Source organism: Myotis myotis, unplaced genomic scaffold, assembly GCF_014108235.1.
Source record: "Myotis myotis isolate mMyoMyo1 unplaced genomic scaffold, mMyoMyo1.p scaffold_m19_p_2, whole genome shotgun sequence".
In the NCBI taxonomy this organism is placed as follows: domain Eukaryota; kingdom Metazoa; phylum Chordata; class Mammalia; order Chiroptera; family Vespertilionidae; genus Myotis; species Myotis myotis.
Window position 1 is genome coordinate 90,171,388 of NW_023416324.1, and position 23,448 is coordinate 90,194,835.

At 40.9% G+C, this 23,448-nt stretch overlaps 1 protein-coding gene across 3 annotated transcripts in view; it reads left to right on the forward strand.

Annotated features, from left to right (window-relative positions):
• The window catches only part of F13A1 (coagulation factor XIII A chain), a 195,123-nt gene that overhangs the window by 104,184 nt on the left and 67,491 nt on the right, over positions 1-23,448 (forward strand). For all 3 annotated transcript variants that reach the window (XM_036350412.1, XM_036350413.1, XM_036350411.1), the window contains 2 exons: positions 14,641-14,815; positions 17,681-17,819. In XM_036350412.1, coding sequence (XP_036206305.1) covers positions 14,641-14,815; positions 17,681-17,819 — 314 coding nt within the window. The remainder of the gene's footprint in view (positions 1-14,640; positions 14,816-17,680; positions 17,820-23,448) is intronic.

Genomic DNA, 23,448 nt, shown 5'->3' on the forward strand with positions numbered 1-23,448 from the left:
AAAAGTCAAAAAAGATAGAGGCCTCTGGTGCTCTTCATAACCTTTTCAATGGTGACACAGCTCAGTTGGGAGGGGCTTCCAGTGGTGGCAACATGGAGAATCTATCAGTGAAAACTAATGAAAAATGTTATTGTGGTCCAGCAGAGTAAAATACTAAAATGCCAATTCTAAGAAGATTTTTTTTTTAACCCTTAAAGTTGAAGCTTCAAGATATCCCTAAGCATGGGAATCCAATGACAAATGGGAGATACAGTCAAGACAATTTCTAGGTCACCTTGCTCACTACAAATTTTTATTTCTGTGGGTTTTTTTTTTTTTACGAATTCTTAAAATTTAATAAACATATTGTAAGCCAGTGTGAAAATAGAATTTTCCTAACAGAAAATTTTTCATAGTCACTTATGAGAAATTATATTTATTCCATAAATAATCGAAGTGCAGATAAAAAGACTGAGGTCTCAGGACGTTAAATGACTTACACAAGGTCATTGACAGAACTGAAAACGGATTTCATGTCGCCTGCCGAGCCATTCCATTCTCAATGTTCTATTTCCCTGGATTTTCTCTTTGTCTGTCCTCTCTTCACATCAGATGAGCTCCTTGGGTACAAATATAATGTTTTCTACAAGCTCTGTCTGATTCAATCCTTATTTTTCAGAGTGGCGGGGCAGGAGGAGGGAACATCATTTTTCTTTCTTATGGTAAAAGCCTGCAATGTAATGAAGTTTTCATTTGTGGGCAAACAGCTTGGTTTCTCAATTATTAAGGGTACATTTCTTATGCCTGTTCTCCCCATATTTTTGGAGGAAAAAAACAGACATTTATTACAAACCATCTCTCGAATGTGATCATCATAGTCAATCTAAATGTCTGCTTTCCTTGAATTGCTTCCTGGAATGAGGTTTCAATGCTGTATCTATTTTGAAATTGCATGGGCTATTTCTTATACATCGGGATGTTTTGAGCACTCTCTCTAGGCTGTGCAGTCCAGCTGTCCTGGTATCCCGAGCAGACATCCCCGGGACAGATGGATAGAATGCAGCAAAGCCAGCACAGCTCCTTAGAATCTGCCCTCATGGCTTTATGCATCTGGGATCCCCATCTCACCCTCTTTCCTTCCCCTCTCTCCTCCCTTGAAATCCTTCTTTCCTCTTCTCTCTCTGCTTTTTCCCTTTTTCAAAAAATGTTGGGTACCGGTTCTACATCTGCCCTGCACCATGCAGCAGTGGTATAGAAGTTTTTTAAAAGAAGACATTAGAAAAGCTTAAAATCTCGATATCTCTCTCTCTCTCAGTCCACATTTGGTTATTTCTCTCTTGATGGTCAATTAGTAAACTATGTTTTGGCCAAATAAGGATCCTTAGTTACTAAGGGAAACAAGGATAATAATCTCTAGTTGTAATGGTTTCCATGAAAAATGAATCTAATGGCCCACCCCTGCCAGAGTCTGTGTCAAGTGTGTATACCAAAGAACATTTGCACAATGGTGGTCAGCTGCTTCACAATATAGGTTAGGGTTAATCCATGGTTTTTTAACTGAAGTAAAATTTATATATAGTGAAAAGTATGGGTATTAATGCAAAATTGAGCTAGTTTTGATTAATCACCACCCAACTAAAATATAAACATCAGTCCAGAAATTTCCCTGGGCTTCCTTCCTAATCAATCCAGAAAATTTCTTGCAATAGATTAGATTTGCCATCTTAAACTCGCAGTAAGTGGGCACATATATTATTTGGGTCCGGCTTCTTTTACTCAATCAGTTGTTGCACATGTCTTTAATTTTTATTTTATTGCTGGGAAGTATTTCATTGTATTTTCTATATCACAAACTATCCATTCATCTGCTGATAGACATTTGAGATTTTTTTCAATTTAGGGTTATTATAAATAAAGCTATTATGAACATTATTGTACAAGTCTTTTATGTAAATATGTTTTCATATCTCTGGAGTAAGTAGCTAAAGGTGGCATGTCTAAATCATAGGGTATGTATATGTGTATCTTTATAAGAATCTGCCAATGTTCCAAAGTAATTGGACCATTGTATATGTTTATCTTTATAAGAATCTACCAGTGTTCCAAAGTGATTGGGCCATTTTACATTTCTGGCAACAATACATGAGAATTTCAGTTTTTCCACAGCTTCATCTATTCTTGGTGTTTTCAGCTTTCTTAATTTTAATCTTTCTAATGGGTTCACAGTGGTATCTCATTGGGATTTTAATTTTCATGATGACTAATGATACTGAGCACCTTTTCATGCATTTATTGACCAATTATACATATTTTTTGGTGTGGTATCATTTCAAGTTTTTGCCCATTTTGTTATTGGATTATTTGTGTTTTTATTAATGAGTTGTAGTTGCTTTTTCTATATTCCTAATACAATATACCTTATGTCAGATATGTATTTCAGATATTTTATTCCAGAATATGGCTTGCCATTAAATTTTTTAAATATTGTATTTTAAGGAACAAGATTGTACATTTTATGAAATTCAATTTTTTAAAAAAATTAAGAATTAGCCCTAGGAAATGTGTTATTTCCACAAAATTATGAAGATATTTTCCTGTATATATTTTATAATTTTGGCTTTTATGTTTAGGTCTGTGATCCATCTTGAATTATCATCCTACATGGAATGAGGTAGTGGCCTAGTCCCCCTACTTCAGTTTACCCATTTGTTCTAGTACCATTTGTTGAAAAAACTGTTGGAAACTAATTTTTTTAAAAGACTTTCAGTTTTTGAAAAGACTGTCAATTACCTCCACCTCCCCCACCCCATTAAATTGCTTTGGTGACTTTGTTGAAAATCAAATGAGTATAAAAGGGTGGATCTATTTCTGGCCCCATTCTGTCAGGTGGTCTATTTATCTATCCTTATATAGCATAGTGTCTCAATTGCTGTAGTGTTATAGTAAATCTTCAAAGCACTTATTCCATAAACTTTGTTCTTTTCAACATTGTTTTGGTTGTTCTAGAACCTTTGAATTTCTCTATAAATTTTAGAAACAACTAGTCAATTTCAACAGAATGCCTATTGGCATTCTGATTAACCCATTTGTCTTCATCTAGTAAAGAAAAGATGGCTTACACCCACCTTCCACTGATACCATATCTATTCATTTAGCAAAACTTATTTAGTGCCCACTCTGTGCTAGCAATGGGAATTCAAAGTCAAAACAGCATGGTACCTTCCTTCCTTGTGGGAATGTACATCTGATAATGGGAACAAAGACAATCAATCAATGACACAAGGCAATATACTAAATAGGAGGGCAGTATTAAGCAAATAATACTACATCAGCACAGAGAAAAGACATCCAAATGAAAAAGATCAGTAAAGATTTCCAGAATGAGCCCTGACTGGTTTGGCTGAGTAGATTGAGTGTTGTCCTGCGGACTGAAGGGTCCCAGGTTCGATTCCGGTCAAGGGCATGTACCTTGGTTGCAGGCATATCCCCAGTAGGGGCTGTGCAGGAGGCAACTGATCAATGTTTCTCTCTCATCGATGTTTCTAACTCTCTATCCCTCTCCCTTCCTCTCTGTAAAAAATCAATAAAATGTATATTTTTTTAAAAAAAGATGTCCAGGATGAAATTATCTGAGTTTTAAAAATCAGTAGGTAAGAAAAGGGTTTGAGTATGGAAGTGCATTCCAGAAAGACAGAAAAACCCTTCCAATAGCACTGGGGTAGAAAACAGCTTGTTGCTAAGCCCACCACAATGAAAAGCGAAGAAGACTATAGATGGCATTCCTTTTCTTTGTTATGAGGATCCAGGCAAGGGACAAAAAGGAATTCTTGCCACCCTTATTTTTCTCTTATGTGTGTCTGCTGGGAGGCCCGCCCACGGAATAACCTGTCTAGGAGTACTTCATCTTCAGCTCATTTCCCTTCCTATCCTCAGCACGTAATTTGGAAAATGGCAGAGAAAACATAAGAAACATCTCCAAATTTCCAGACCAATGGGCTTTCCAATTTTACTTTTTGGAACTATTTTTTAAACAAATATCAATTGAACCTAAATATATATAAGAGAAAAGCAGAGTTGTTGCTATTGAAGAGAGATGATGCCTGAAGACCCCACCATTCCCACCACTTGGTAATCTCCTTCCCCAAACCCAAGACAGTGACTATTGAGGTTCTTTGTAGAACCCTAGAGGGTCATAGCCCAATTTGACATCTTTACGACTTGTACCTGCAATTAAGATTGAGCCCTAGCCAGTTTTCTCAGTGGATAGAGCATCAGCTGGCCAACTAAAAGGTCCCAGCTTTGATTTCAGTCAAGGTCACATACTTTGGTTGCAGGTTCCCGAGCCCTGGTCAGGGTGCATGCAGGAGGCTACCATTCAATGTGTCTCTCTCATGTGAATGTTTCTCTCTGTCTCTCCCTCTCCTTTACACTCTCTCTAAAACTCAATGGGAAAATATCCTCGAGTGAGGATTAACAACAACAAAAAGATTGACCACCACCAGATAGCTGGGGGCTTGTGGTTCACGTATTTGGAAAGGATCTTATTCAAGAAATAGCCTTTCTCTTTTCTAAATTTAACTCTCCGCATTCGAAGCTAAATCATGTTACCCAAAATTTATAACCAACAGTCTTTGAGAAACTATTATAGATAAGATTAGATATACAACTGTATTCTACAAAAGTAACAGAAATCCTAACCTTTATGAGAACATAACGTTTAACAGTGAAATTTAACAGAATACCGGTTTTAACAGAGAAAAGTCACTTTGTTATAATCATATAAAATGTGCACACAGGATAAGAAAAATACATTTACCTTTAAAAAGAAGCAGAAAAAATAGTAACTATGCAGAATGTAAAGGTATGTGCTACAGAAAATTAGAGAATCAAGAAATATCACTTTTTTTTTCCAGCATCAAGTTAAAATCTGCTCAATCCCCCTTATCTGAAATGGAGAAGTCCAATATCGGTCATGCTTTAAGGCCTGCCCTGTCCTTTGAATTGTATAGGGATCCAGGGCTTATTCTGACCTCAGGGTGAGAGTTACTCAATGTGACTCCAATGCCAGGTCCTAAAGGCAGGCGGCTCCACTTTAGAACCAAGTACAGGCCAGCCATCGTATTTAAGGGGCCTTCCCCCAAAGCATGGCATTTCTGTCTGGTTTCTCCACTGTTCCCCAGTCCCTGCTGGCCCACCTCCTGAATGGTTGGCCTCCCTTGTCAGCCCTCAAAGAGCATTGCCTCTGTCCTTCCTCATATTTGAACAGCCCCAGTTTAATCGCTCCTCATGGACCTAAGCCTTGACTTCAGAGAGGCAGCCAACCCCTCTCAGAGCACAAACAAAATATTATCTATTCTGTCCTCCATGATAAGTATTTGGGGAAATTCTAAACATTTTTAAAAGTATAAATAAGAAAATAATTATATATTCGCACTATAAGAATTGAACATAAGTGGTATCTTGGCATATCTGTTTCTAGTCTTTTTTTTTTTTTTTTTAATGAAAGAAGGCAATGCTCTCCCTAAAAAGAATTTGAACATTCCAGAAACATTTTTAAATGAAGTTAAAAAAAAATTTTCTCTCAAAAAAATCATTCCAAGTTTTAGCACCAAGAAATAATCATTATTATCACTTGATGTACATTATACCAACTAGATATATAGATTTATTTTTATCCTCACTTAAAATGTTTTTTCCATTGATTCTTAGACAAAGTGGAAGGGAGGGAGGAAGAGGGGAGAGAAAGAAAGAGAAACATCGATATGAGAGAGACAAATCTATTGGTTGCCTCCCACATGCACCCTGACCTGGGCCAGGGATTAAGCCCACAACTAAGATATGTATACCCTTGACTGGGAATTAAACTTGTGACCCTTCAGTTCACAAGTGGGCCAATGATCTATCATTGAGCCAAACTGGCCAGGACTAAATAAATAGATATCTCAAGAGATAAATATAATTTAAAATCATAAATAAGATTATACTAGAATGCTAGTTTAATTTAAAAGTATTATACTTTTTTTATGGTTTTATTGAGATACTAGAGGCCCGATGCATGAAATTTGTGCAAGATTAGACCTTCCCCGAGCTGCTGTCACCGGCTTCCCTCTGGCACCTGGGACCTGGGCTTCCCTCTGCCACCAGGATCCGGGCTTCCCTCGCAGCCCCGGCTTCGTCCAGAATGTCATCTGGAAGGACATCTGGTCTAATTAGCATGTTACTCTTTTATTATTATAGATTTTTGATATACAATAAAATGTACAAATTAAAATGCACAATTTGATTATTTTGCACTCATGAAACCATCACCAAAATGAAAATAATGAACATGTCCATCACTGCTCAGAAGTCTCCTTTGTGATTTCTCCTTTTGATGACTCCCTGCTTTGTCTGCCTTCCCCAGGTGTCAGAACTCTGCTTTCTGTCATTAAACATAGATTTAATTTTCTAGAATTTTACATGAATGAGATAATGCAGTATGTGCTCTTCTTTGTCTGGCTTCTTTATCCCCTTTCGAGATTCATCCATGCTATCATTGTGTGCATCAATAGTTCATTCCATTTTTTCAGGGTAGTGTTGCATTGTATCGATGAATTTGTTTATCCATTTATTTGTTGGTGGACATTTGAGTTGTTTCCAGTTTTTAGAAAAAAGCTAGGAATATTCATGTAGAAATCTTTGTACAAACATATCTCTTATTCCTTTTAGATAAATACCTAGGAATATGGTGGCTAAGTCATATGGTCAGTGTATGTTTAATTTTTAAGAAACTGCCGAAGTGTACCATTTTACATTCCTATCAGCAGTGTATAAGAGTCCCAAGTGTTCACATCTTCCCCAACAGGCTGTTATGATCAGTCTTTTTAATTTTAGACTTTCTAATATGTGTATTGTGTTATCCCATGGGAGTTTTAATTTGCATTTCCTTATGACCGATAGTGTTGAGCATCTTTTGTTGTGCTTGTTATCCATGTATCTTCTTTGATGTATTATCTGTTCAAACAGTTTGCCCTTCTTTTATACTTTTTTCATTTTCTTATCATTGAGTTTCAATATTCTGGTTACAAACCCTTTATCATATATGTGATTTACAAACATTTTTGCCCACTCTGAACTTATCTTTTCATTTTGTTAACAATGTCTTTCAAAGAGCACTAGTTCTTAATTCGATGAAGTCAAATTTGTAAATATTTTCTTTATGAGTTATACTTTTGGTATTATATCTAAGGAATCCTGGACTAACAGAAGGGTACAAAATTTTTTCCAATGTTTCTTTCTAGAAGCTTTATAGTTTTAGGTTTTAAATTTAGGTCTATGATTCATTTTGAGATAATTTTTTGTCTATGGTGCAAGGTATAAATCAAAGTTCATATTTGCATATTAATATCCAATTGTTCCAGCAGCATTTGTTGAAAAGATTATTCTTTGTCCCTGAAATTACCTTTACAACTTTGTCAAAAATTAGTTAACTATATTTCTGGAATCTCTTTCCATGTTTTCTGTTGTGTTCTATTGGTCTGTTTGTATTTATGTCAAACAGGATTGTGCTATTTAATTTAAAATACTACACTTAATTGTATTCAAATTCTATTAAATTTTAAGTTTTATTTAATTTTACTTTTCACAGAAGAGGAAAACTGAATTACCATAGAAGAAATGGTTAGCTTTAAATAAACGTTTCTTCACTACCAGAAATACTATTTTCTAACAGATCCCTCTAAGGTTATTAAAAATGTATGGAACCATTAAAAGAATAAAGTAATTATATTTTTAAATTATACTTTAATGTTAGATTATGTCAATTAACTAAGAAAGAGCAACATGTTAAAACATTAGCAATCCTATTCTTTCCTTCCTCATGTCTAATTTTTCTTAGGATCATTACTGTTTTTACATTATCAAGTTTTATAGTTCATATTCATTCTATTACTACTTTAATTCCCAAAGGTTTTTATACTCAAACTAGTGGCCCGGTGCATGAAATTCGTGCATGGGAGGAGGGTGTCCCTCAGCCCAGCCTGCACCCTCTCTAATCTCAGACCCTTTGGGGGATGTTGACTACTGGTTTAGGCCCGATCCCAGGATGTCCGACTGCCGGGATCGGGTCTAAACCAGCAGTTGGGCATCCCTTTCACAATCCGGCACCGCTGTCTCCTAAACACTCACCTGTGTGCCAGCCTGGTCGCCCCCTAACAGCTCCCCTGCCGGCCTGATTGACGCCTAACTACTCCCCTGCCAGCCTGATCCGCCCCAACTGCCCTCCCCTGCTGGCCAGATCACCCCCAAGGCTTTTATTAGTATAGATATGACCCTTCATAGAAAATTTCACTAACCCTGCTTTACAATAAGGGACTGACGATTGAATCATTGGGGCCAGGCACCAAGATTTCCTTTCTTTGAATAGTGGAGGGAATAATTATCTTGTCTTTAAATTACCCTGAACATCAAATGAGATAATGACTTAGAAAAGCATAAAAGCACCATATAAAGACAACTGTCTTTTTCATATACTGAAAAGACAATAAAATGGTAAAATGAAAAACACTATTTTTAATCTCCCCCTTCCTTCTTTTATAGCCTTTATTTAAACTTTGAAATTTAGAAAAATTTCTCTCCTATTTTCATTTCTTTACATTCAATATTATTTTGTATTAGTTTCAGGTTTATTAGTTACAGAATAGTGGTTAGACAACCATATACTTTACAAAGTGTTCCCTGATATTTCCAGTACCCACCTGGCTTCTTCATACCATCATTACAACACTATTGACTGTATTCCCTATTTAAGTGACAATAGGTTTACAGGTTCCTTCCAATCTTTCTTTTGTGTTGCCCGCCCTTCCTTTTCTTTCTCATGTCTTCCCTCATTTTCTTTATATAGTATCTCAATTGGCCCTCAAAGCTCAGTGAAGGCACTGGGACACGCTTAACCCATTTTACAGACCAGGAAACTGAGGCCAATTCCAGTTGGCTATGGAACTGGACTCTTCGTGCAGGGAGCCCTCACAGCCATGCTCTCCACCTTTCCTAAGGGACAGTTGCAGGGCAAACAGCACAAACCTCCTCGTGAGGCTTCCAAGCCTCATTCTCAGGCACCTCTTCATCATGGATGCTCCACATTCTTTCCTCTCCCCCGCCCCCACCCCATTCTTTACTGCCTCTCTTCTGGGGAGCAGGTGGTAGGCTTGCACTCACTGTGCATGTGTGCACCCCCATGGGGCGGGGCGGGAGCAGGAGTCCTGGCCTTCCAAGTGTGCAGGCCTTAGCGAGGCCCGGTCAGCGCCAGGAGCTTCACCAAACCGCCGCAGTGGGGTACCCAGCAGTGGGGCGCTCCTCCACTGAGGTGGCGACGCCCCCCCACCCCCGCCTCAAGGCTGCGAGTCTGCACCCCTCCACCCGGGCATCCTTCCACGCCTGCAGTCATCGCCTCTTGTTTCCCACCTATTGGGGCAAATACAGAACCTCACTCTCCCCGGACGAGGCAGATCCCCACCCTGCCCAGGCCTGAGCCCTCTCCAGTGCACCCCACCTTGGCACCGCTCGGCACCCCTTGGGCCACCCGCCTCCTGGCCAGCCGCTTCCCCGAAGCCATGGCGTTTGCCCAAGATCTCCCATCAGGCAGAGGCCTGTGCGTGCACCTGCAGACCCCATGGCCGCGGCTCCTGGCAGCCACTTTGCCAAAGGTTCCTCTATCTTCAGGCTCTCTCCTCAGACCCCCGGGAGCTTGGCTTCCCTGGCCCAGCCCTTCCGTGGCTCCCTGCAGCCCCCACTCTACTCAGCTCTCCCGCCACCCACCTGTCAGGACGCTGCCAGGTGCCTTGCTGAGGGCAGTGTGGTTCTGGGGCAGGGGCTGGGGTGTGGGGAGCAGCTCCAGTAAAGTTTAGTAAACCCCAAGCCCCCAGCCCCTCCTTGAGCGGAGCCCAGGGCAGGCTGGGGCTCTGGGTCCAAACACTGCAGCTGCGGAGGCCCTGCCTGCCCTGGGCCTCACACAGGGGTCCCTGCTGGGGGCGTGGCTTAGGCGGCTTGTTTGCACCGTCTAGCCCCCCACCACTTAGGGCCCCACACAGGGGTTCTGGCAGGCGTTGGGGCTTAGGCACCACACGGGGCTGGATGGCAGCTCAAGCTGGCCCTCCCTGCTTGCAGTATGCAAATTAGCCGCCATCTTGGCTGGCGATTAATTTGTGTATCTCACTGATTAGCCAATGGGAAGGGTAGCGAAGTTACAGTTAATTACCATGTTTCTCTATTATTAGATAGGATGAATTTTCTCACCACTGGATTCCCCACCCCAAATACACACACACACACACACACACACACACAGTCTCTGCTTCTGGGTTCTTTGTTTGATTCAGCCCATAATTTTCTTGATGTCACTTTTCAAGTAGTTTGGTTTTGATGGATGCTATATTTCCTGAGATGCTTCATGTTTGAAATCTGCGCTGATTGTCTTTATATTTGCAGAACATCTTAGCTCTGTATAATATTCTTGGGTCAACCTTTCTTTCTCTCAGGACTATTGATTGACTGTGCTTTGATTGACTGTGTTTTGCCATTGAGTGGTGCTATGAAGAAGTCTGAAGGCAGCCTAATTTCCTCCCTAGTTGCTAATTTTCATTTTCTGTCTGTATTATTTCTTTATCCTTAAGTTCAAAAAGCTTAATTAGTTCAAGTTTCTAGGCAATGAGCATTCTGCATCAAGTTACCCTGAAGCACAGATTCTCTTTCAGTGTATAAATTCAACTTTTTCTCAATTTGGTAAAATTTCCTTATGTCATGAATAGATCTTCTGTTTCATTTGTTGGGTTCTCTGTTTTAAGGACAATAATTATCCTTGTCTTTCATAACTATTAACTTTTCTCTGAAGAACTTTGTCTATATTTTTCATTGGTATGTTCTTTATGTCAAGCTTTTCTTCTGTCATTAATTATATTTTTAGTAGTATCTATTGTTTCTTATAGTTTATCATTTTTTAGTTCCATGATGATGCAATTTGTCCCTCATTTTTTTTCTTTCTGTGATCTCCTAACAGATTGTGAGAAAATTATTTGTGTTCCTTAATTGTTTTCATACAAGTATTATTTTAATATTCTTCCTCTCCTACCCCTCCCTTCTTTCCTCACTGCTTCTTTTCTTTTTATTCATGTTCATACTAGTATAACTCTTCTTCAACTGGTCTATTTGCTCAAATATAATGTAGATAATATCTTTACTATTCCCAATCTAAGATTAGTTTGATTTCTCCTCTGCATATCAGTTTCAGGCCAATGTATTTTATTCTCTCTACTGGGAAAGATTGGAGCAGGGCAAGGAGTTTAGCTGAAGAAATGACAATCTTTTTTAGAATACGTGGGGTCTGATTTTTAAGATTCTATCAAATTTCTCATTCCTAAATCCACTCCACCTGGTTGGAGGCATATCTCACTCCCATGGGTGAATAACTCTCAGGCTTTGTATCATTTCTCACTGTCCCAGAATCTCTACCTCTTCAGAGATTTAGACTTTTCTTTTTTTTTTACCAATTTGTCCACAGCATTTGTGTCCTCTATTCTTGTCAAAATAAGAAAAAGAACTACATTTTCATTCAGTTTGTTTCTTTCAAGATTTTCCGTTACAAATGAGAAATCTCGGGATTGTATAGAGTTGACAGGCTTCTGAAGAGCTGATGGTTAGGATTAGGGTTAGGGTTTGGGTTCGGGTTCGGGTTCAGGTTAGGATTAGGAGCTGAGCCATGTTATCTTTCTCCTCACTCCACAATCCTCATCTTTTCTGGGAACCAGATTTTAAAGTTTATTGAATTATGTTATGCACCTGAGTTGCTAACAATGACTTTTGTGGGAGGGCTGGTATTTCATGTTTCCATATTGTAGCTATTATGGGAAGACAATTCCATGCAAACCTTAATTAAGTTTAATAATGCTCCCTGTCCAAAGTCCTGGGCTCATGTTGTCTCCTTGACCATCTGTGATGCAAGACTGAGACATTTCATTCTGTTACTGGTCTATCTCTGAGTTCATAATAGGGTGTTAAAACAGCCCAATGTGGCATAAAAAATGATGCCTTTAAAGTGTCCCAAACATATCTTGTTGTGTAGGGAGGAAGTTATTACTTTAACCCTTCCCATATGTAACTAAAGACTTACCTGTTTCAGTGTCTGGGCTCCCCAGAAATCAATGTTCTAATTAGAAAACAGTAGCTAATCTGGCCAAATGCTAATAAATGATAGTCGTGATTTATCTAACAACAGGGGAAAAGCTCAGCATTAACAATTAAAAGGTCTGTAGAGGAGATGACTTTTTTCCCTTACTCTTCCTCTTAGCTTATTGAGTTCAACCATAAGCTATAAATAGCTTCTAATTAATGGCTTTCTGTTTGAAAATCAGTCATCGAACCATAGTTTAGAAACTTGCCCCTGAGATTCATAAGACCAATTCTATTTCTCAATGATAAGGGTAAGGAAATGGTCATGTGAGTTAGAGTTGAATCTATCTGTCCACAAAGACCAAACCTCATCATTGCCCTAGAAAGCACTCTTCAGGCTCCGTTATAATAGTTGCAGAATTTTAGATAATCATGCTGAGCCATTAGTGGGCAGAATTTTAGATAATCAAATGCAGTGAGAAGTAGTGATCATGAATAAAGCCAAAATGGCTGGTTAACCCCTGTTGCAAGTTAGTCATGTCATGGTGTTACAGAATAAAGTCAAAGTTTACATCAAAGGCATGAGTTTGTTAATAAGGTCTTTCAGAAATCTTCAAAGAATTACATTTTTCTACATTAAACAAATGATCTGGGTAGTAACCTTCACTTTAACCTGGTTGGACAGAGTCAAAGGAGGAAAACAGTATGTCTAAGTCAAATTGAATGGGGATCTTCTACAGAACACTCCCAGAAGGACCCTCTTTGGGAAATTCTGCTCAGCGATAGAGTAAATTTCATATTTTAGTGGAGGGTTTGTCATTGAGAGTAGGAGGTATTTGCACATCTTAATTGTTTTCTTCTAGTATTTTCTATTTCATCCAGCATTGCCTCCTTACATGATACCCAGGCAGAGCTCCTAGCAGGTCCCTGACACTGCCACATTGTTTCATGACACCAAGCATTTGTTGGAACTGTTTCCATTATATAGGTGGCCTTTTGTAGCCACCAGCCCCTCAAAACCCAGCTTTCATGTCATTTCCCCTATTCATCCCACCAACACCACCATCACCATCTTCCAGCCTGATAAAACAGATTACACCCTCTTCCGGGCCCCCACGCAACCTTTCTGTCTTAGCACCAGTAACCTTTACCTGCACTTGATTGGTTTCTTATCTATCTCTCCCCAGGGAGATGGTCTTATTCTTATCCAGTTGTACAACTCCTATCTTTTTGTTGAATATATGAGTGATTATTCAACTACTTGAGCACCTGTTCTTTGCCAATGCTTGCTAGAAGTCAGAAAGACAGATGTTTATCTCTGTTCTCAATTAACTCATGGCCTATTGGGATAGATAGATTCCTATACAGCTAAACTCAGCAAGCCTACGAGGGGTCTGGGCAAGGGCTAGTGCTGAGCCATTAGTGGGCAAGGTAGTGAACACGTAAAAACTCACCATATTTTCATAAATCTTATGGGGTTTTCACAATCCAAACACATCTGTTTCAATTGCATGTTTCACTTTGCTTACTAATGTCTTCTCAGTCTAGTCTAAACCTATGCTTCCAAAACTAATATAGACACAAATAACCTGAGGATTTTGCTAAAATTCAGACTCTGAGTGAGCTGGTCCATGGAGGTGCCTGAGATTCTGCATTTCCTGGTGAGGGGCTGGGACCTCCCACTTCTCAGGGGGGACCTCCATCAACTGAGATATTCCTCCTAAGTTTTATCAACCTTGGTGTGGGATGAGACCATTCTGCATCTCTGCCCCTCCTACCAGTCTAGATATGGCTGCTTCTTTAATTCCCTTGTTGTAGGACTTTCAGCCAGCTCATTTTCAGGTGATTCTAAATGATAGTTGTTCTGTAGTTCAGCTGTAATTTTTATGAGGTTGTGGGAGAAAGTGAGTACCATGTTTACTTATGCTGCCATCTTGACCGGAAGTCTCTTATTTACTTTAAATGGTTCCCATGTCAGCATCTGTTTAATTTTTCAATTCATTCATGTCTGCCACTCATCATCAAAGTCAAAATCCCTTTAAACCATGAGACTTTGGCCCCTCACTCTACCTATAAACCTTTTGCATTTGTCAGTTTTAAATTATCCTTCTACAAAATCCCTACTTGATCCCTACTTGAACTGTTTTCTTATGCAAGCTTCTTCCTCTCTTTCTCACATCATTCTCCAACACTCTTTCAACCAAACCAAATACCCTATGTGCATCTTCTCCTAAGCACATGGAGAAGACATGACAAGTCTTCCTATCTGCTATTCAACACTACCTTACTAAAATTATATGCTGTTTAAGAAGCAGTCTAGTTATTTCGTTTCCCCTTGCACACTTAGTTATTACATCACTTTCCCTGACAATACAACAGTGGATTAAACAAAAGTGAACTGTTTTTATCATGTAAGATATATGGAAGACACTGGAAGTCTTATCTTGCCTAATGTCAGAGTCTAGAGGAAACTTTTCTAAATGACATTTCTTTCTTCTCACCACCTGTGGTCTCATTTAGGTTAATTCCAAAGATGATGAAGGTGTACTGGTTGGATCCTGGGACAATGTCTATGCCTATGGCGTGCCCCCATCAGCCTGGACTGGAAGCATTGACATTCTGTTGGAATATCAGAGTTCTCAGAATCCAGTTCGGTATGGTCAGTGCTGGGTTTTTGCTGGTGTCTTTAACACATGTAAGTATCCAACTGAGTAATATGTTTTTAATGTAAAGGAAATTTCACTTCATGGCATTTTATCTATAACCTGTCAAAGAGACCTAGCAATCCCTGTTGGCTCCATAGATTTATAGATGACTGTTCTGAGATGTAGTCAATGTGTAATTAAATTATTCCAGGCTATATATTCTCATAGTTTCTCTTTGACTTCAGAGTCTTTATAGAAAGAATGATGGGCTATTTCCTACATGGTCCATCATTCTACATCCAGAGAAACGGAGGGCCCCAGGGGCCAAGTAAGGGTGTGGAGGTAAGAATATGGCATTTTCTTTTCAGTAAGCCCCCAGCATTTAAAAAAGGTTAAATTAGCCAAATTTAAAATTAAAAAAATAATAACAAATGCTTACTTGTTATTGAGAAGTTTTATAAATATGCTTAGCTGATTATTGTTTATCACTGAGAGGTTTTGTAAATGTATCTATTTAATTTTAGTGTAGCTATGGAAGAGATTGTGGCAGGTGGTCTCATCTCCATTTTTTTAATCTCCCTTTTTACACGTGAGTCTCGATGCCCCTGAGCAATTAGGTATCAGAAGTTAATGAATAATCATCACTCCCTAGCTTCCTTTCTGGCTTTTCATTCACCCAACATCCAATCCATAGCAGAAAGCATATGGGAACAGAATTATTCTCTTCAGCCACATGCCATTTCTACAGTCTTGGAGAAAACATCAAGCATAAATTTGAGTGTCCTTTCTGCTTACTCATTAATAAAGAATGTTTTACTAAGCTAACATTTTATTATTATTATTATTATTCAGAAAAATCAAGGTGGGGTCAGAGGCTAGAAGCAGGGATAAGACCGTTTTAAAAAATAAATTATTATGAAGTCTGTCAGTTTCAACTCAAAGTTGTTATGGTCTAAGAACTAGCCTGGCCTGTATTGCTTAGTGGCTTGAGCATCATCCCATGGACCAAGAGTTCCCAGTTTCAATTCCTCGTCAGGGTAAATGCCTGGGTTGTGTTCTCAATCTCCAGTAGGGGGCGTGCAGAAAGCAGCTGGTCAATGTTTATATCTCTTTATCCCTCTTCCTTCTTCTCTCTCTAAAATAAATTTTAAAATATTTTTTAAAAAATAACTAGCCAGTGATCCAAGTGAGGAGAAATCATGATTTTTATATTGTGGGGTTTTTTTCTTATCCCTGGCATCAAATGAATAAGATTATTTTCTCAGCCATTTGAGTATACCCAAGGACTAAAGGAAAATGTGTATATTTCCTGAGAGCAGTCAAGGTCAATATATCTGTCTCCTGAAAGGGCTGGTCTCTGAAGTTCTAGAGAGAAGCATGAACTTCAATATAGTAGCTCCCCTCCCTCATGGTTTGCAAACTAAGCCTACAGCACCCAGTGGAGGCAGCCACTCTTATGAAATGATTCCAGGAAAACCAAAAGGGCCCTCTGCCTTACCATGTCCTGCTGCGTACAATTTCATTATCCCAGTGTAATTCCTTCAGGCTTAGAACCAGATGAAATAGTGAGCACCTTCCATCCATGTATGCCTTTTGTATAAGAGGGTCACCAGACCTACTCCAGGCTTTGATGGAAAGTTAGAAGAGGCAGAAGCATGATATGGAGAAGGACAGTGAGAATAAACCCAAAGAGGGAAGTCAGAGGGAAGGAGGTCCTAGTGCCCCAGTGTCAAGCTTCACCTTTCCAGACTCCATTGTGAACTTCCAAAGTTGTTCTATTGAAGGAGGTGGATAGTCTTTGGTTAAAAATGCTAAACTATTCTGAGAAAATAAAAGGCTAGCCAAGTCATTAATCTTAAAATTGTCAGCAGAATTATTTTTAATGAGCCCTGATGTGTGGTGTCCTGGGAGCCAGGGAGGGCATTTGGATTAAGTTTAATCAATAGGTACATATGGCAAGAGATGCATCCTGGCAATGTGTTACCTAACAATTAAAATGAATCTGTGGTGTCACCCTCCACCAAGCGTCACAGAGCAAATTCCATCCGAGAAAGCAAACCCCACTGAGGACCTGCTTCGTACATTCCTAGCTTCCTATTAGCTATTTTTAAATTTTATTTTCAGAAGCATAGTCCCCTTAGCTGGGCTAAAATAATACCACTTTGACAATCGTATGGTTTGCAACAAACATTGGAACGCTGTTACTGGGTTTCTGTTCCAGCTGACTTCATCTGGCCCAACTGCAATTCTGAGTGACCCTGCAGCAAGGATTCTCTCTGCAGCTTTGGTCCTGACAATAGCCCCTTCTCCAGCATGGAATATCTGAGGACAACATGTACAAATGGGGCTTTTCAAGTTGGCATTAAAATGAAAAACAGAGTCTAGCCTAGAAGATTTCCTGAGCAGAAACAGTTTGCTCAGACAAAGCTCACTTGAGCTTATTTTGCAAGGCTAACATGACCGTGATCATTTCTTGCTTATGCATGTGAAAATCATGGGCAAACCTTAAACTGCTTCTTAATGTCGATATAATAAATAAATAAATAAATAAATAAATAAATAAATAAATAAATAAAGTAACCACTGACCAATTCCCTATCTTTTAAGAATATCCTAATATAACCAATCTCTGTGAAGAATAAACAGGCACCGTTTCCTCACTATATAAGCTGGTTTAGGATAATATAGCCTCGCACCTCCTTCCATGTTTTGTTTTGAGTGTTCCTGGTTAGTGAACTGTCTTTTTGGTATATGCACAATAAACTAATTACTACTTTGGTTATTCATTGGTTTTACTCTTGTTATTTCTGACCTTTGACATTGTCAAAGAAGAAAGTCCCTATGAGAAGGGATTGCTCCCTATGTATTTATTAATTTTTGGTGACGTGGTTCGTTGTGGTCCTTCTTTCCTGCAGTTTTGCGATGCCTTGGGATACCAGCAAGAGTTGTTACCAATTATTTCTCAGCTCATGATAATGATGCCAATTTGCAAATGGACATCTTCCTGCAAGAAGATGGGAATGTGAACTCCAAACTTACCAAGGATTCAGTGTGGTGAGTTTGATTTAGAAGAGCATTTGCCGATATCAAAGTAAAGTGACATTACGCATTTCCCACAAGACAGACTTGGTCTACTGTTTCTTTCTACTCTATTTTAAGGACTGTTCAATACCATAGGCAGAAATGTCTGATTGTCAGAGAGTGTTTTCACCTAATGAATGAGAAATGTTACTGAACAGGCAGTTTGGGTTCTTAGTAATAAAGATGGGACAACTCATTATGACAGAAACCACTGATAAAGGCCATTGTTTTAGTGGCTAGAACCTACACTAGCTCTTCTCTACTTTAGTTTATGAGCATTATGGTGAATGGCAGAGATATGGGAGCCCAGCATTGTCTATGTCAATACACTCAGGGTCATATAGCTAACATTTACTAAGCAATGACTACGCACCAGTTTCTGTGTTCATGATCTTATCTAATTCTTATCAAGTCGGTGCTTATTTTTTTTTAAATATATTTTATTGATTTTTTTAACAGAGAGGAAGGGAGAGAAATAGAGAGTTAGAAACATCGATGGGAGAGAAACATCATCAGCTGCCTCCTGCACATCTCCCACTGGGGATGTGCCCGCAACCAAGGTGCATGCCCTTGACCGGAATCGAACCTGGGACCTTTCAGTCCACAGGCTGACGCTCTATCCACTGAGTCAAACCGGTTTCGGCAAGTCGGTGCTTATTAATATCTCCATTTATGGAAGAGGAAACTGAGGCCCAGAGCGGTTAAAGTCATTTACCCAAGGCCACACATCTGGTACACTGAAAATAAAACCCAACTGAACTTTGACCATAATCATTTTTTGCCTTTGCAATATAGGATTGATCTTTGAGTGTAAAAAAAAAATGTTGTTCTCCTTGATTTGTGAAATCATCATTCATTCAGAGATAGAAATAAGAGTCAGGTTGACATTGTTACCAAATACCAAACACACAGTTCTTTCGCTGCCCTGAACAACTGCATCACAGCTGGCTACAGGGAGTTTAACATTCCAAAGGAATTTCCTTTTTCTATGGCACCCACTGAGTCTTAAAAATATTCTAAAAAGAGGGGGGAAATCGCCCTGGCCAGTGTGGCTCAGTTGGTTGAGCATGGGCTGGTGCACCAAAAGGTCGCCAGTTCAGTTCCCTGTCAGGGCACATGCTCAGGTTACGGGCTGATCCCTGATCAGCGTGAGTGTGAGAGGTGGCCGATCAATGTTTCTCTCTCACATCCATGTTTCTTTCTTTCCTCCCTCCCTCTCGCTCTAAAAAATCAATAAGAACATATTTATTTTTAAAAGAATTCAAATTTAAAGGACATTTGTGAAGGTCTGTATGGGAGGAAATTGCCAGGCATTGTACTAGGTGGGATTTCCAAGCCAAAAATGTGTCTCCTCTGGGTGTTCTTTCAAAGAAATAAAGCTAAAACACTGTCAGTTGTAAAAGCAGCCAAACGGGGATGGTAGGAAGTTATAAGCTCATTTTAAGAGAAATTAAAAGTTAGAAGTGCCTTAACTCCCCCATGTTACAGGAATGGATCACAGTTGTAGGAGTAGCATTAACTCGCCAGAACCAGTAAACGCTCTTTTGAGAATATTGAAAGAAGGAAATCGCTGAACTAGTAGCAAAGTGCTGCTATGAATAAAAACCAGCAGTTCATTTGCAGGGAATGAGCTGAGCAATGGTAAGCTGGAGAGTTCAGGCAAGACAAAACCTCACCTCTGCAAACTGAACAGTAATTCAAAGCACCATTTAAGCCCATGGAATCACAGTATAGCAGCCCTGCATGTATATGAAATGACAAAAACAGACCAAAATAGCCCCCCAAAAGCCTGTTGTGACAGTTGAAAATGGCAAAATGAGAATTATTTGGCCTTCCGCACTGCGCGTGCACACACACACACACACACACACACACAAAATGCCTTTGTAGTCAACTGCAGTTTGGAATTATTCTTCCCTATTCCTTGATCCAAATGCCTTCCATCATAAATCCCTAGGAAGCCATAAATAAAACTGATACAAAATTGTGAAGTTGAGAGAGCTTGGTCTTGGTAACCCTTTCATCTTTCAGCTCCCTCTCCAAATTCCTTTCCCTGTTCCTGTCACCCTGAGCTCCTTCTTCACCTTCCCCAAATTTCCCATCACCCTGGGACTATGTTCCCTGGTCTGGGACCCTCACTCACCCTCCACAGCCAGGCTACTCCCTCGGCTCCTTTCCCCTCCCCGCATTAGGGGCTGGCATAGCAGGCTTCTAATATATAATAACTGACCATCTGGCTAACTGGATGGCTGATGTTAAAACTCATGGCATGCCAGACCATGCGGCACAGGGAAGAAAGAGCTCAGTCAGGTCTGCGTCCGAGGCCAGGCTCTGCCACTGACTAGCTGTGTGATCTTGAGCAAGGCACAACCTCTCTGTGCCTTTCTTTTCTCCTTCGGAGACAAAATTTTCTACTTGACTCAGCACAGAGCCAAGCATAATAGGTGCCTAATAAATGTCAGTTGTTATCATTGCCTTCATTATTACCACACAGCTGAAATTCCTTAGAGGCAGTATGTCACCATCAACTCAAGCACAGGGAAGCAGTCAGAATGAGAGGGGTGCCAGTGTGCTAAGATGACTGTGCTATTTCTATTACTTGGGGGTATTTTTTAAAACAAAAACAGAAATTTGTGCCTCCCCTGTGCAAAACACTAGTGGAGCCTAGAAGCTACAGATGCTCCAGAACAGAAGTATTTCTAAGCTCGTCGTTGATTGAGGGGCTCGTGGGGCTGCCCTGATATATTGGCCAGCACATGGCCACCACAGTCACACTGTCTTGGGGAGTTACTTGTGTGGCCTTGAGAAAAAGGTTGTACCTCTCTGAGCTTTAGTTCCCTTACCAGTAGAATGCGGGTAATCTTATAGTGGCATTTCCGAATGGGGTAGTTGTGACAAATGAGGTAACGCAGGCAAAGTACTTACCACAGTGCTGGGCCAGCATTGCTCACCCAGCGCCTGCTAATGAGATGAGAAACAGGGGCGCCTGAGCTGCAGGGAGGTCACTGGGGGCAGAGGTTCATGCAGGAGGATTTGGTGGACATACGCTGACCCCTGAGAGGCCAGCGCAGTACATGGCCTAGGGCAGTGGTTAGCAAACTGCGGCTCAGCAAACTGCGGCTCGCGAGCCACATGCGGCTCTTTGGCCCCCTGAGTGTGGCTCTTCCACAAAATACCAGCTCTTCCACAAAATACCGGCTTCTGCGCATGGGCCACGAAGTTTCAGTCGCACTGTACGTGCATGCCCGCACGTGGTATTTTGTGGAAGAGCCACACTGAAGGGGCCAAAGAGCCGCATGTGGCTCGCGAGCAGCAGTTTGCCGACCACGGGCTAGGGATTGTCTCGCAGTGGTCTCAGGAGCAATTGGTCTCACCCAAGCCCCCAGATTCACTCCCTCCACAGGCTTCAGTCAAACAAACTCACCCCAACACCCTCTCAGTTTGTCAGGTGGCTCCTGTCCTCCTTACCCTGCTCTTTCCTCTCTTTCCAAGAAACCATGAGAATGACTTCTGGTTTCTCTTGCTTGTGCCTCCTCTGTCTCTTCACTGAGGTCCTGATGGTACATATTTTGTGGTGAATTGTTTCTGGTTGGGTCTCAAAGCTCAGGGTGTCCTCTTCTCCACAACTCAGCCAGGTCCAGGAAGCCCAGGGCAGAAATAAGCCAGCCCCAGGGCTCAGAGGGGAGCACAGGAATGCGTGTGGGGGTGTCATGCTCTAAGCACTGCTAAGCCAAGGGAGGTGAGGTGTGGATTTCACCCCGTGTCCAGACTCTTCTCCCTTTATCAGCACAGGGACTGGCTGCTTATTTGCCTGCTTTCTGGTTTGCATGGTGGGTTTCCCCTCTGAGGAGCCTCCCTCACCGGGGGCAGCAATTTTGCACAGAGTGGGCAGGGTGTTGATGCCAACAGAGGAAAGAGTCAGCTTCTTAGCCATTCAGGAGAGGGAGGGGCTGAGGAACTTAGCCTGGCAGAGTAATTGGACCTCGGGGTAGCGAATGAAATTCCGAGCGGGCCAACGCAGGTAAGATATCCTGGAAGGAGCAATTTAAGCCGCCTGTCCCGAGTGTGCTGATGGGTTTTGAATTATGCACAACCTCTGGGGAAGGCATCAATGAATCTCTGTGGACACAATGAAGATGCTTGAGCAACACTGAGCTGCAGTTCACAGTGAATATGGACACGAGGGCTCATTGAGGAGGAGAGTACCAACTCAGTCCATGGGCAGTGGAGTCTCTGTTAGGCCTCACCTTGAAAAGAGTCAGTTTAGTCACCTCATTACATGACCATCACAATGGAAATGGAAACAGTGATAAAAGGGATGGTGGCACTTATTAGGGTTGTGAAAGGTATTTCAATGAAAGGCTTCTCTAGCTAATGAAAGCATTATCCTGGGTATTTTTGCTGGAGAGGACAGAGCAGAGTTGGTCATTCTAGGTGAAAGAACTCTGCCTATCTTTTGGCTTGCCCTCACCAGAATGCAATCCCTACCATGGAGAGCAATGTCCCATCTAATTTATTTTTGTTTGTTTTGCCAGCATGTAACAGAGTGCAGGGCATAGAACAAGAACTTAATAAATGGAATTAGTTGAAAAACAAATGTAAATGCTCATTTAACCGAATAAATGCCATTTAATTCATTCAATAAGCATTATTATGCATCATGTCCAAATATCTAGATGCGAAGGATTCAGAAAGAAATTAATCAGGTCACTGCCCTTGAGGAGCTCCATCCAGCATTGGTGGGTGAGATAAGCACATATAAAACACTCCATAAAACATATAAGGTAGGCTGTAGTGTGAGCCAGAAATCACGGAGAGGAGGGGACAGGCTTCCAACCCGAGCCCAGGAGAGTAAGGGGGGAGGCTGTTTACATGCTGAGATGAGAAAACCACAGATCAATCAGTTTTGAAGACCAGACAGGAAGGAGTGGAGTTTCATACAGAATTATCCTGTATTATCATGACTACAGCGTTGAATATGAAACTCACTCTAACTCTCATGATCTATCTAGCCCCTACAGCTTCTTCACATGCAACATCAAGGAAGCCTAGCTCTTTGCCTGCCTTTCTGAAGGGGCTAATTCCTCTAGGGCCTAGAGTCTAGCCAAGGGTAGACAAACTTTTTGACTCGAGGGCCACAATGGGTTCTTAAACTGGACTGGAGGGCCGGAACAAAAGCATGGATGGAGTGTTTGTGTGAACTAATATAAATTCAAAGTAAACCACTTCCCTGCCAGCCTGATCGATGCCTAACTGCTCCCCTGCCAGCCCAATTGCTCCCAACTGCCCTCCCCTGCCAGCCATCTTGTGTCCACATGGGGTGGCCATCTTGTGTGTTGGAGTGATGGCCAATTTGCATATTACTCTTTTATTAGATAGGATTACTAGGGGCCCAGTGCATGAACTCATGCACCTTGAAATAAACTGTGGGTTGCAAGGATGTGATGAGCATAGGGGTGGGTCTCAGCCCATCCTCCGTACCTCCGCCTGGCCCCTCCCACTGTGGCCCCTGGTCCCCTGTCTGCTGGCAGCCTCGTTCCCACCATTGCTCCCACGCACTGATGGCACTGGCCCCGCTTTCACCCGCTGACAGCACAGAGCG